Genomic DNA, 13,227 nt, shown 5'->3' with positions numbered 1-13,227 from the left:
GCTGTAAAGCGCACATCAATGCAAGTGAATGGGTCTGCTTTTTTGGTGCGTAGAAAACAAAGCTTTATATGAAAATAAAGCTTTATTGACAACTGCTTCAATTAAAAAAACAGGCTTAAAAAAAATAAAATAAAAAAAAAAAAAATAATAAAAAGCGCGCAGTGCAATTCACTAAAGCGCGCACAAGCGCATTCATTTTTTAACACCCGCCTTTACATGTTTCTCAGCGCAACAGATGTGAACGAGGCCTAAAATGCACTATACTTTTACCTATGTCATGGTCGCATTGGGCATGTTACTTTTCTTGCCCCAATTATATTTTTGCTCTTTGGGAGCTTAAAAAATAGAACATAGGTAAGGTGAAAAAAAAAAAAAAAAAAAAAAAAAGGAAAACAGGTGAAGAAGCTTTGTGATTCATGCCCAATAGGTTGTAAAAATCTGTTAGGTTTTCAACTAGTCCATCACCTCATGGGAGATTCTCAGGCCCCTTTCACACTGGGGGTTCATTGCAAAGAACGGGGCACTGCTGCATAAAAGTCCCTTTTCATTGCGTTGCATTACTGCACAGTAACACTTAGTTATGAAAGGCCCTATAGACTTTCTTTGCCGTGTCGTGATGCGCAGCATGGCCTTTATTCTTCATAAAGACCCTCCTTGAAAAGGATTTATACAAAGATGCTAGCCAGCCTGCCTGCTCACTGCACACTTTTTTTGGCAGTTGGACGAAGCAACGGTCAATCACAAAGTCCTTTTGAAAATAATAAAAACCTTGGGGACCCCCCCCCCCCCCATGAGTAGATGGGTTAGTGCAAAACTTGCCAGTTCTGGCAGTTTTCTATTACCTACTGTAGGAGACAGCAACATAGGAGAAGTGTTATTTATGTCTCATTTTACTCTGGAAGAAATGTACTTTGTGGCTTTATGCATTTACAATTTCATGATTTTCGCCATAATGTTCCTTTAAAGTGAATGTTTACCGTTTAAAAAAAAAAAAAAAAAAAAGCTAAGGAGAGGGAAGGCTCGGTCCTAATGAGCCTTCCCTCTCCTCTCCCGGTGCCCTGTCCCGCGCAGGATCCCTCGTGGCAGTATTCGGCCAGTTCGGTCAAATACTGCCACTTCCGCAGCCGAAGGGATGTTTCGGAAGCCCTCGGGAGCACTCGGCTCCCGAGGACGGGGCCGCTTCATAGTACGCATGCGCGAGCGCCCTCTATGATGCACTCGCGCGTACGTAGTATGGAGCGGCCCGTCTTCGGATGCCCGAGTGCTCCCGAAGACCTCCGAAGTCCCTGCGGCGGCGGACGCGAACGGGGGAGCCAGCGCAGCACCGAGGGCACCGGGAGAGGGAAGGCTCATTAGGACCGAGCCTTCCCTCTCCTTAGGTGAGTATCTGACTTAAATTTTTATAGCGGTACCCATTGGCTTTAACCTCTTGACGACCAGCTGACGCCGATTGGCGTAAACTGGTCGTCTGCGGGTTACCATGAAAGCGGCCTTTCCATGCCAGTTCACGGAGGGTGTCTCCGTGAACAGCCGGAGAGCCTCCAATCGCGGCAAAATGTAAACAGGCGGGGAAGAAATCCCCGCTGTTTACATCATACGGTATGGCAGATCGGCGATCCCCGGCCTCTGATTGGCCGGGGATCGCCGGCATATGATAGGCTGAAGCCTATCCTTCAATGCGCAGGACGGAAATCCGTCCTGCGCAGCTAACAGGGGGAGGAAGAGGGAGGGAGCGGGAGAGATGGCGGAGAACGCTGCGGAGGGGGGCTTTGAAGAGCCCCCCCGCTAAGCAACTGCAGCCGGCGGCGATCAGACCCCCACAGCAGGACATCCCCCTAGTGGGGAAAAAGGGGGGGGTAGTCTGATCGCCCTGGCTGGAGAGCCCACGCAGCACCGATCAGTGCAAAAAGCCCTGGTCGGCAAGTGGTTAAGACCTGTAGCTTTCTTCCTCTAACATTTCACCCTGCTGCTAACTACTGGTCAAGCATGCCATGCTCTGAGTCCTAGAGGGAAAAAAAAAAAACCTTAAGGGCTCGTTTCCACGATTGCGAATCAATTCGAACATGTAATGCAAGTGGATGGGCCGGTTTCCACTGTAGCGTTGAGGTGCAGTTTTTTCAGCGGTGAAAAACGCACAAAAGAGCCGCAGAATTCGCCTGCGAGTGGAATGCATGCGAATCGCAAGTGAATCGCATGCAATGTATTTAATAGGGAAATCGCATGCGATTTCCCCATGCGTTTGCCGCGAATTTGCATAGGTACCAATGTAAATTCACACAGGCAGTGACATGGTTAAAATCGCATATACCCTCACCTATGCGAATTCACATTCACAATACACATGGGGAATCGCATCCGCGTGCGATTTCATCAGCGGTGGAATTCAGGCGATTCCGCACCGCAATAGTGGAAACGAGCCCTTATAAATGATAATGTAACTAACAGAATATGGTGGCCAGTGTCCAATCCAAGCAGTGCAATTTGATATGACCATTTTGGAAATACATAGCAAACTGAAATGGAGAGATTTTCTAAAACAAAAAGAAAAAAAAACTAAACAAAACCCAAAAAACACAACCCCTAAGCAGCATTGATCTATAGCTCATGTTATAATAAAGGTGGAATTTCTCTGATTTGGGCAAGGCTTTGTAGTTCAAGTAGGGGGGTCATTGGCTCAGGAAAATAGGCTTGTATAGAGGGATCTAGGTTTCCCAAGCATACATAATTCAAGCTTAGCATTTCTGCAATGTTTTTGCGCTGTGGAAGCATCTTTTATTAGATCTCTATAAAGCTAAATATACATGTGTACTATATCTATATGCATTTTATGCTGCAATTACGTTTAGTTACCTTCATAACACGATCATTGAGGGAACGAAGAACTGGCCTGATTTCTAGGTCCGATCCAGCAAAGTTATTCTTAACAGTTTCAACAGCCCTGCTGAAATCACCCCAAGCAGAATTCATCCACTGCACAGTGAGATCCAATTGCTAAAAGGATATTAAAAAAAAAAAAAAAAAAAAAATTAGTTGTCATTTTGTGCAAACTTTTACCTCAACCGGCATGACAAGCATTGATGCAAAATAGTACAACTTCTACTAAGCACTTATCAGATGTCCCTTTTAATTTTAGGTCACTGATATAATCAACAGGGATAGTTAAAGGGACTCCGAGCAGTGCAGAAACTATGGAAAGATGGATATCATTTTAAAGCTCTCTTTCTCCTCTTTCCAATGATATATAAACCGCCGCCCTACGCCTTTTAGTTTTCGATATTTTCGCGATTGAAATTGCCGCGGTCGCGATTTCGATCGCGAAAATAGAGAAAACTAAAAGGCGTAGGGCAACGATTTAGGTGTCGTCAGAAAGAGGAGAAAGAGAGCTTTAAAATGATATCCATCAAGCCATAGTTATATTGTATTACACAGGACGACACTTTCCCCAGTGTCAGCAGCTCCATTCTGCTGAATGCAGCTGCTGACTTTGACAAAAAGTCGCCCTGTGTAATACAATATAACTATGGCTTGATGGATATCATTTTAAAGCTCTCTTTCTCCTCTTTCTGACGACACCTAAATCGTTGCCCTACGCCTTTTAGTTTTCTCTATTTTCGCGATCGAAAACGCGGCCGCGGCAATTTCAATAGCGAAGATAGCGAAAACTAAAAGGCGTAGGGCGGCGGTTTATATATCATTGGAAAGAGGAGAAAGAGAGCTTTAAAATGATGTGCATCTTTCCATAGTTTCTGCACTGCTCGGAGTCCCTTTAATATACAAAATAATTCTGAGTTGATGCAGTTATGTACATTTTTATGCAAAAGTTCAGCTTGAAAAATGGACCAAGTGATAGCAATGTGGAATTCCTATTCAGTACGGAGTTCTTGGGCAAGACTCCCCAACTGCTACTGCCTACTGAGTGTGCTCTAGTGGCTTCCTCGCAAGCGCTTTGGGTCCACCAGGAGAAAGGCACTATACAAATATAGGAATTATTCAATAGGTCAACACTAGGATACCTGACCTGGGGGGCTGAGCGAATCAGGTAGCCTCCAAAACCGCCACTCTTGTGGGCCGCAATGCCCCACATTCACTTTTGTGACCTCTGGGTCACGATGCTGGAATGAGAGATTCAATCTCTCATTCACAGCGTGCAGGGAGGCGAGGAAGCTGCCAGGGGGAGATTGCTGCCCAATGGCAGCTCTGGAAACCTTGCAGGAAAGCCCCTGGTGGGAGTTTCGAACAGGGAATCCCTCTTCCAAATGTTTACCTCTGAGATGGCGACAAATATTGTTGCTAATCGGGGCGGGAGTGTGTGGGCGGAAGGGTTCTCTAACTACTTCAAAACCGCCCCACGCCAATGGGCATGGCAACAGCCCCAGGACCGCCTAATGCCAATTGGCGTCAAGTCCTGGAGCTGCAGCTTCCCAAGGAACGTCTGCACGCGATCGTTCCCTGCCAGTTCACGGTGCGGAGCTCCGTGATTGGCCAGCTAGCCGCATCACGGCTAGCAGGCTGTTTGTTTACATGCGTACAGTGTTGCGGTCTCCAGCACTGCTGTACGAGATCGGCAAACCCCGGCCTCCGATTGGCCGGGGATCGCAGTCCTCTCATAGGCTGATGCCTATGACGGATCGCCGTCCTGTTCCAAGTCTGTGTATGGAGGGGAGGATGGATGGATGAACAGCCGTATACAGGCTGAAAAAAAAAAAGTTTAAAAAAAAAAAAAAAAAAAAAAGGAGAAGGCGGCAAGTCTGATTGCTGGGCACCATAGCTGGGCTGTGCAGGAAGCTGAAAAGCCTGCACAGCCCAGTGCAACAACAAAGAGCCTGGTTGCTGGGGGGGGGGGGGGGGGGGTGTTAACACTGTGGTCCTCAAGTGGTTAAAATGCTATTATTTCTGGGTTGTGGCTGAATGAGTCATTAATCTGTGCAGCATTGTTAAGGCTGCAGTATAGAATTTGGTCTTAAAGAAAAATTCAGGCCTTAAAGGATACCAGAGCCAAATTAAAATAGAGAAACATTCTCTCTATACTCCGCCACCCCCACCCCCTCCATATTACCCTAATACCCCCAGGTCGCCGTAGTCTGGCAATATTGAGCAGGCAACGGCAAGGCACCTGCGAGCGCACTTCGCATGTCACAGCTTATGCCATGCGCAGTGCACTCCTGGCGCAGGCGCTAGCCCTAAGACGCATGCAGCCTGGCCAGTGCGGTGACCCGGAAGAGGCTGCGGGGGGACATTTAGGTAGGTTTGGGGGGGGGGGGATGGGGGTAAGAGAAGAAAGGAGAACATCTTTATTCAGCTCTGTTATCCTTTAAGGCTACTTACACACTAAGATGTTGCGTTAGGTGCTACGTTAAGGTCGCATAACGTGCACCTAACGCAACGTATGGTGGTGCAGGAGAGGACGTTAGAGTGAGCCGCGTTAGGCGGCTCTATCCGCATAAGGTCGACCAGAGTGGCGCTGATTGGCCGGCGGGACCTCGTGATGCGGAGTGAGACACTCTGCATCACGTGGTCCCGCCGGCCAATCAGCAGCCGCCAGTGCAGTGCATATTAAGTAGCCATGTGCGCGGCTACTGTAGTGGCATCTCCCCGCCTCCTCTCGCTCCCCACTGAGCATGTGCAAACATTCTAATGCGGCTTCAGCCGCTCAGAACGCACAGTACGCTGCACTTTGCCCGAGCGTGCAGCGTTACTGCGTAACGCAACGTGGGCAGTGTGAACAGCCTCATTGACTTTGTAGTGCTGTGCGGTGGGCTGCGTTACAGGCTGCACTAACTTGCGCCTGTAACGTCCTGGTGTGTAAGTAGCCTAAACTGAAGGAAAGGGAGGGGGAAAAAATTCACCATTATTACTACACATACAGTTAATTATCTTATAAGTTTATTTTCAGTTCAGGGTTGTTCAATCCCGAAATGCTGTATAGAACATCACAAAAGTTTATTTTATTTACATTAAGCTGTTAAGATGTCATTCCGTTTTTCACTTTGGGTTTAATTTAAATCATTCCAAAGTGTAAAGTGGGGACAAAACTTTTACACATAAGTGGTTAAACCCATCATTACTATAGAGTCACAACAAGGTTATGTTTTTCTTGAAACAAAAAAAACAAAAACAAACAAAAAAAAAAAAAAAACTTTTCTTGAATAAAACCTCGGATTTCAGCGAGACAAAATTCTAAATAAGCTACTCTAGTTCAATAAAATGCCATTAGAAAAAAAAAATGGACTGAATTAAAGTACAGCACTATAGTATACTTTATAGTTTAGGAAATGGGACTGACTTCAACAAGCTCAGATGAGTTCTTTTGCATAGATAACTCAATTTTTGAATCACTTCCCATACTGTAAAAAAAAAAAAAAAAAAAGGCTTCATTTCTTAAAGGAAACCTAAACTACATGAAAAAAAAAATCCAGCTTACCTTAGGCTTCTTACTGCAACTACTCCTCCCCCTACCCCCCCCCTGCAGCCGTCCTGTACATCAGGACAAATCAATCCTCCGGTCCTCTGCAACGAGCCAGTTTCGCTTCTGGCAACTCAGACAGTCAGCCACTTAGCCTGTGCGGCCCGTGTGTTCTCAATCACTCTCCTGTCACCGGCATGCGCAGTATGAGGTTTTTGCAGGCTCCGTGGCCATCGACTGGGCAAGTCGCCAGAAACTAAACTGGCTCACTGCGGGGGACTGGAGGATCGGGCACAGGGGGCTGCAGGCAAGTTAAAAACTGGATTTTTTCATTTACTATAGGTTTACTTTAAAAAGGGACATTATTTCTAAGTGGGGCAAGTATCATGTGCATAGGTTTATCTCATGTCACTTCAGGTTCACTTTAGGGATCAACTCTGGGGTTTTAAAATGATCAAATAAAACCAATATCCGTATACAGGCTGAAAATACACAGCTACTTGGGCCCATTCACAACTTACACAACCAATCCCCCAAACACAGTCAGGAAGCAGCATTGACAGAACAAGGGAGCCCATAAAATCATATTAAATGAAAGCATGCTGCATAGCAACCATTCTGTTGAGGAATGCAAGCGAAAACAGCCATCCCTAGATCATTCATTCAAAAACTACTAATGGAGAGACCCTCAACCGAACAAAGTATTCCACGAAATCCGTGTTAAAAAAAAAAAAAAAAAAAAAAAAAAAAAAAAAAAAGAGAAGGCGCTGATGGCAGACTTATAATGCTGCTGTTAAGTTACTTACTTTCAAAGATTGCCATTCACCAACCAATTGAATAGGGACTTTACGTAGTTCATTTTTGTATCTTTCAAAGTCCAGTGGCAGCTTGTGATCATGTGTCATACGCAGAATTACCTGGCCCGCAAGATTTGCCACAGCCCTGCACATACTGTCAACATTAACCAGCTTCTTCAAATTGTCAAAAGTATCCTGTGCGGTGCCAAGATATGCATACGGCTTTTTATCCTACAAAGGAAAGAAAAGGTTACTAAAGTAATCTTGAGCCTTTTTCTTCAGCTACCTGCCTAACAAATGAGCACAGGAGACCTTCACCCACCAACTGATACACACTAGACAAGTGCCTGAACAAACTAGCGTGCATGTCTACTTTTCAACAACCATAACAGAACATTACTAAAAAAAAAAAAAAAAAAAAAAAAAAAAAAAAAAAAAACAGAAGCGCACTGGCGTGTTCAGGCCTTCAAAGGCAACAAAAGATTGTCAATAAGATACTAATTTTCCAAATGCAAAATTATATGCAGCTTGGTATAAGGCCCATCAAAACCAATTCTTGCCAAACTCTTGGAAGGCCCAATTACACGCCACATACAATTCACATTAAATTCATAAGCAAGCCAGAATTATTAGCATCTGATTGGTCATCTAGTGGCAATACACATGACGATAAAACAAACCAGCAATTTTATGTTCGAGTCAAATTGTTTGAATCTAAAGTCTGTACTGACTTGGAATAGAAAGCAAGAATAAACATTTGGTGTTCAATTCTATTCTTTGTTTTATCCCATTTTTATGAAAAAAGGCCATTTTTAATATCAAAAACAGCCAAAACACAAAAATTGGACCCTTTGATTTGTTAAAAAAATTAAATAAATAAATAAATTGGAGCCTTAAAGCAGTAGGATCAGCCATACTATTCCAGGGAAAAAAAACACATAAGTAGATAAATACTTGACCTACTTACATAACATGTATTGTACTGTCCACGTTTTGATTTCAGTGAAAGTTATATAGTAAATGATGAGAATTCTGTTAGTGGTGGGGGCCATGTCTTTTGCCCACAGCAAAGGCTAACTCGTGATGTCATTTCTGCCCTTTACTTTTTTTCTTGTCTCCTCCAATCGCTGAGTCACCTCAGCCTTGCTTGTAAACACAAGTGATTAGGGGATCAGGTTTCAGATAAGCAGCAGGCAGGGAAATAAAGGGAAGAGGAGGAATATATATTATAGATAAAAAGAACCCCCAGCATGCAATTCTTTGGCACAGACTACTAAAGAGCCAGTGCTCCTAAGGTATATGATAACTCCAAATCATCATAGCAGAAAACGTTTTGAAAGTTTTGAATGCAGGATTAGCATCTTTATCACTTAATGCACTCAGACCAGTTGCTGTTGAAATTTGATTTTTATGGTGACGATACCGCTTTAAATTGCTCTATTAGTCCTCTTTCACTGTGCCTGACTCCTGCTTGTCACACTGCTCTTTTGAACAGCAGCAGAGGTATATACTCAGCTAGCTTTAGCTCTGAGGTGTTTCTAGTCTAATCAACTTTCTCTGCCTTCTCTGGGCTCCAAAATACACAAATATGCGTTAGGCCCCATTCACACTTACAAAACGCTAGCGTTTTTGCTAGAGTTTTGTTTGGCGATTAACGCCATTCACACTTGGGGCAATTTCCCGGCGATCGCGATTAGCGCTTCTATAGCACGAAACGCAATCGCCGGGAAATCGGCTGAAAATTGTGCAGGACAATTTTTTTAGCGATTTGCGTAAATCGCCGGTGATTAACGCAAATCGCCCAAGTGAGAACAGGCCCATAGGTTATTATTGCACTAGCGCTAGAGCGTTTTGCCGAAATCGCAGGCAAAACGCTCTAGTGTGAATGGGGCCTTCGAAAATTTTAAATGCACTATAGTGTATTTGCCCGATGCAATATAGGAGGGAAGCTAAGCAAATCTGGAAAATTGTGCATGCACATTAGTAGTGCTGAAGATTTGTTTTGCATATGCTTGTGTATTCAGGAAGATTTCTGTGTGGCCAATATTTGCTTAATAGCAAACAAACAAGGTTTCAGAAAGTGGTGTGGCTAACAAAAAAAAAAACAAAAAACAAACAAACAAACTAGGTTTTATGATGCAAATGATCTGTTTTTACACATTTTTCTGCTATTCTGTTTTAACATATGCTGCCTGCGTTGATCATGTGGATATTTTATTTACACTGGAGGTCTGCTTTACGTGGCATTTCCTGAACTGGAAAATGCAGCTACAGCAAGAAAAGCTGTAATGGTTGTTCTGACTTCGACATTTACAAAATAAAAAACCTTACGGGATAAAGGCAAATGAAAAGCCTTAACCACCTGAGCGGTCTGGACGAGCTGAGCTCGTCCAACACCGCCGGAGGTCGCCGCTCAGGCCCTGCTGGGCCGATTTTAATCAAATAAAAAGCAGCACACGCAGCCGGCACTTTGCCAGCCGCGTGTGCTGCCTGATCGCCGCCGCTCTGCGGCGATTCGCCGCGAGCAGCGGCGAAAGAGGGCCCCCCTAGCCGCCTGAGCCCTGCGCAGCCGGAACAAAAAGTTCCGGCCAGCGCTAAGGGCTGGATCGGAGGCGGCTGACGTCAGGACGTCGGCTGACGTCGATGACGTCACTCCGCTCGTCGCTATGGCGACGATATAAGCAAAACAAGGAAGGCCGCTCATTGCGGCCTTCCTTGTTTATTCTGGGCGCCGGAGGCGATCGGAAGATCGCCTCCGGAGCGCCCTCTAGTGGGCTTTCATGCAGCCAACTTTCAGTTGGCTGCATGAAATAGTTTTTTTTTTATTTGAAAAAAACCCTCCCGCAGCCACCCTGGCGATTTAATCAGAACGCCAGGGTGGTTAATCCACGAAAGGCTCCAACTGCCTGATCACCATACATGGAGGGGTGTGGGGGTTTACACACCATTTATCAAGAGAATCAGTGAGCAATGGAAGATGAAACGGAGATTTGGTACTCCCCACACCGCTCCATAAAACTTCCACTTTCCTGTGATCCACAATCCTAACCCATCCATCCCACCACCCTTCCTTTCATCCATTATTTCCTCATTGTTGGTCAAACTGAAGAATGAAAGAAAAAAAGAAAAAAAAAAAAAAAAAGAAAAAAGTACTAACTAAACAACAGATCTCTTTAATAAACTAGATTGCTACTATTCGTAATAGATTTACTATTAGTGAATAAATCATACTAGGTCAAAAATGGACTGAAAGAGAAAACACAGTAAGTCCCAGCCAGTCAAGTAATTGTTTATGCTATCCATTATCTTGTTTTATTCTCATTTTAAACACAAAATATTGTGTAGAAAAACATTAATGGTAAGTTACCTTAATGAAGCTGAAGGATACAGATGGAACTCCAGAGTAGGCAAGGAAGGGATAAGCAGGATCACTTATGGATAGAGGACGACTAGTAGTGAAGAAGGGAAAATCCAATTACATATAGCAGGACGGGGGAAGAAAAACAAATATATAAGGCCATTCACATTATGCTCAACCAATTTCTTTTATATACACAAACACACACACACAAACACAGTAGAATCCCTTTATAGTAAACTCCAAGGGACCAGGAAAAGTAGTAGTACTATATCAGAATTGGTCATACATTGTATATTTATACAGTACAGACACATTTGCTGGAACCTGGGGACAGAGTTTACAAAAATGAGATTCTACTACGGAAGTGAAAATCCAAAAAGAAGAAGCTATTGCATGTCTGGTGGGGTGCCTAGTTGGTTTTGCAGTGTTGCACATATCAGGGCTAACTCTGTATGAGCATATGCCTACACATTCAGTCATGGCACAATCTGAGATGGGTGTCTTCTGTGGACAGGCTTTAAAAAGTTGTGTCCCTGTCCCCCCCTTCATGTAGGTTAATATGTTCCAGGAAGGTTATTAGAAGCCCATGAGTGTGCCAGTGCAACCCATAAGCATCCTACGGGCGTTTTCACCTCAAGGACAGAAGAATTTTCCCGTTATCGCTCCTCCTATTCATTCGCCAATAACCATCACTACTGATCATACATAAATGATCTATATCTTCTTTATTGCACCACAAATGAGGCTTTTTGGAGGTGATTCTTGTTTACAGCAATTACTTTATTTGCTATGTACTTTATAGGGAAATAAGAAATAAAAACAAAAAAACAAAAAAAAAAACACTATTTCTCCAATTCAATCCCCTATAGGTTTAAAATAAGCAATCCACATAAACTTGACCAGCGCTGCGTAGTAAACAGTGTGTCACTCCCACCACCAACACCTAATGGAGAGCGTCTCACCAAGTTTGTTGGACCACAAATCACAATGGTCAGATGCGCATGTGGGGCATTCAAGGCTCCCCTCGCCTGAACGATCCGTTCCACCCTTGCAGCAGTCACCATATGCAGATTGAGACCCAATACTTGCACCTTAGCATTTCCTCAGAATGAAAAAAACAACGCTCATAGTGCAATACTGTATAAAAACTTTAAAATTTATTCCAGGTTTGCACTTACAGATTTTGCAGAGTTTGAAAGCTTAGAGTTTTTGCCACGGGCTCTCCCCCGTCTGGCCTCCCGGTCTGGCCAGCAAGTATCCTCAATCCCTCTGTGTGGAGACCCTCCAGCTTCCTCCTCTGGTCTGTAGTGTTTCAAGCATGCCGTTCGTAGCTCCGCCCTATCGATTTCGTCACAAACACATGACTCATCAGGGGCTCGGAGCTACTTCGGCACTTCCTCACCGATATCTGCTGTGGGGCAATTTGATTGACCAAAGTGTGCCTTCACCCCTTTCAATAAAACTTTATGCAGCAGCATGCGTTCCAGCGTGACCACAGAAGTGTGTGCTGGTGGTCATCAGCGTTGCGCATGCTCATAGGCATTTCATGAAAGATAAAATATGATGCAAAAAAGCATCTAAAGTGTGATTATGCTTGTAAAGCTTTTTTAAAAAAAAAAACTTTATTAAAAAATACGCAAGGAAACCTTTTTCAAATATAACTCACCCGTGGGTAAGATGCTTATGGGGGAAAACGCCATCACGTGAGGTCTATCGTGGGTAGAGTCCGTGACTAACATAGAATTTATTTAGTTCACAGCCTCAGTAATCTAAACAGCGTGAGTTCCGTTTTATTCATACAATATTCATTTCTTATCCAATGCTGCCCTCCTGTGGCATTTCTTTTATACTGCAGCTGGATTTAGTTTTAACTAAGCTTTACAAGCATAATAGCACTTTAGATGCTTTTTGCATCATATTTTACCTTTAATGAAATGCCTATGAGCGTGCGCAACGCTGATGACCACCAGCACACACTTCTGTGGTAACCCTGGAACGCATGCTGCTGCATAAAGTTTTATTGAAAGGGGTGAAGGCACACTTTGGCCAATCAAATTGCCCCACAGCAGATATCAGTGAGGAAGTGCCGAAGTAGCTCCGAGCCCCTGATGAGTCATGTGTTTGTGACGAAATCGATAGGGCGGAGCTACGAACGGCATGCTTGAAACACTACAGACCAGAGGAGGAAGCTGGAGGGTCTCCACACAGAGGGATTGAGGATACTTGCTGGCCAGACCGGGAGGCCAGACGGGGGAGAGCCCGTGGCAAAAACTCTAAGCTTTCAAACTCTGCAAAATCTGTATGTGCAAACCTGGAATAAATTTTAAAGTTTTTATACAGTATTGCACTATGAGCGTCGTTTTTTTCATTCTGAGGAAATGCTAAGGTGCAAGTATTGGGTCTCAATCTGCATATGGTGACTGCTGCAAGGGTGGAACGGATCGTTCAGGCGAGGGGAGCCTTGAATGCCCCACATGCGCATCTGACCATTGTGATTTGTGGTCCAACAAACTTGGTGAGACGCTCTCCATTAGGTGTTGGGAGTGACACACTGTTTACTACGCAGCGCTGGTCAAGTTTATGTGGATTTTACGATAAGGAATTGCTCGCCTTTATTTTGACTACAGCGAAGCACAAAAGTCACATTGATTTGGACTTTTTAATTT

At 44.2% G+C, this 13,227-nt stretch overlaps 1 protein-coding gene across 1 annotated transcript in view; it reads right to left on the bottom strand.

Annotated features, from left to right (window-relative positions):
- Positions 1–13,227, bottom strand: part of TFRC (transferrin receptor) — a 79,883-nt gene that overhangs the window by 6,856 nt on the left and 59,800 nt on the right. The window contains exons 16-18 of the mRNA XM_068281235.1: positions 10,568–10,649; positions 7,210–7,431; positions 2,851–2,991 (exon numbers count right to left, since the gene is read on the bottom strand). Coding sequence (XP_068137336.1) covers positions 2,851–2,991; positions 7,210–7,431; positions 10,568–10,649 — 445 coding nt within the window. The remainder of the gene's footprint in view (positions 1–2,850; positions 2,992–7,209; positions 7,432–10,567; positions 10,650–13,227) is intronic.

The sequence above is a fragment of the Hyperolius riggenbachi genome, chromosome 4 (assembly GCF_040937935.1).
Source record: "Hyperolius riggenbachi isolate aHypRig1 chromosome 4, aHypRig1.pri, whole genome shotgun sequence".
NCBI classification, from domain to species: Eukaryota; Metazoa; Chordata; class Amphibia; order Anura; family Hyperoliidae; genus Hyperolius; species Hyperolius riggenbachi.
The sequence above is the reverse complement of the archived record's forward strand: the minus strand, read 5'-3'. Positions and strand labels throughout refer to the sequence as shown.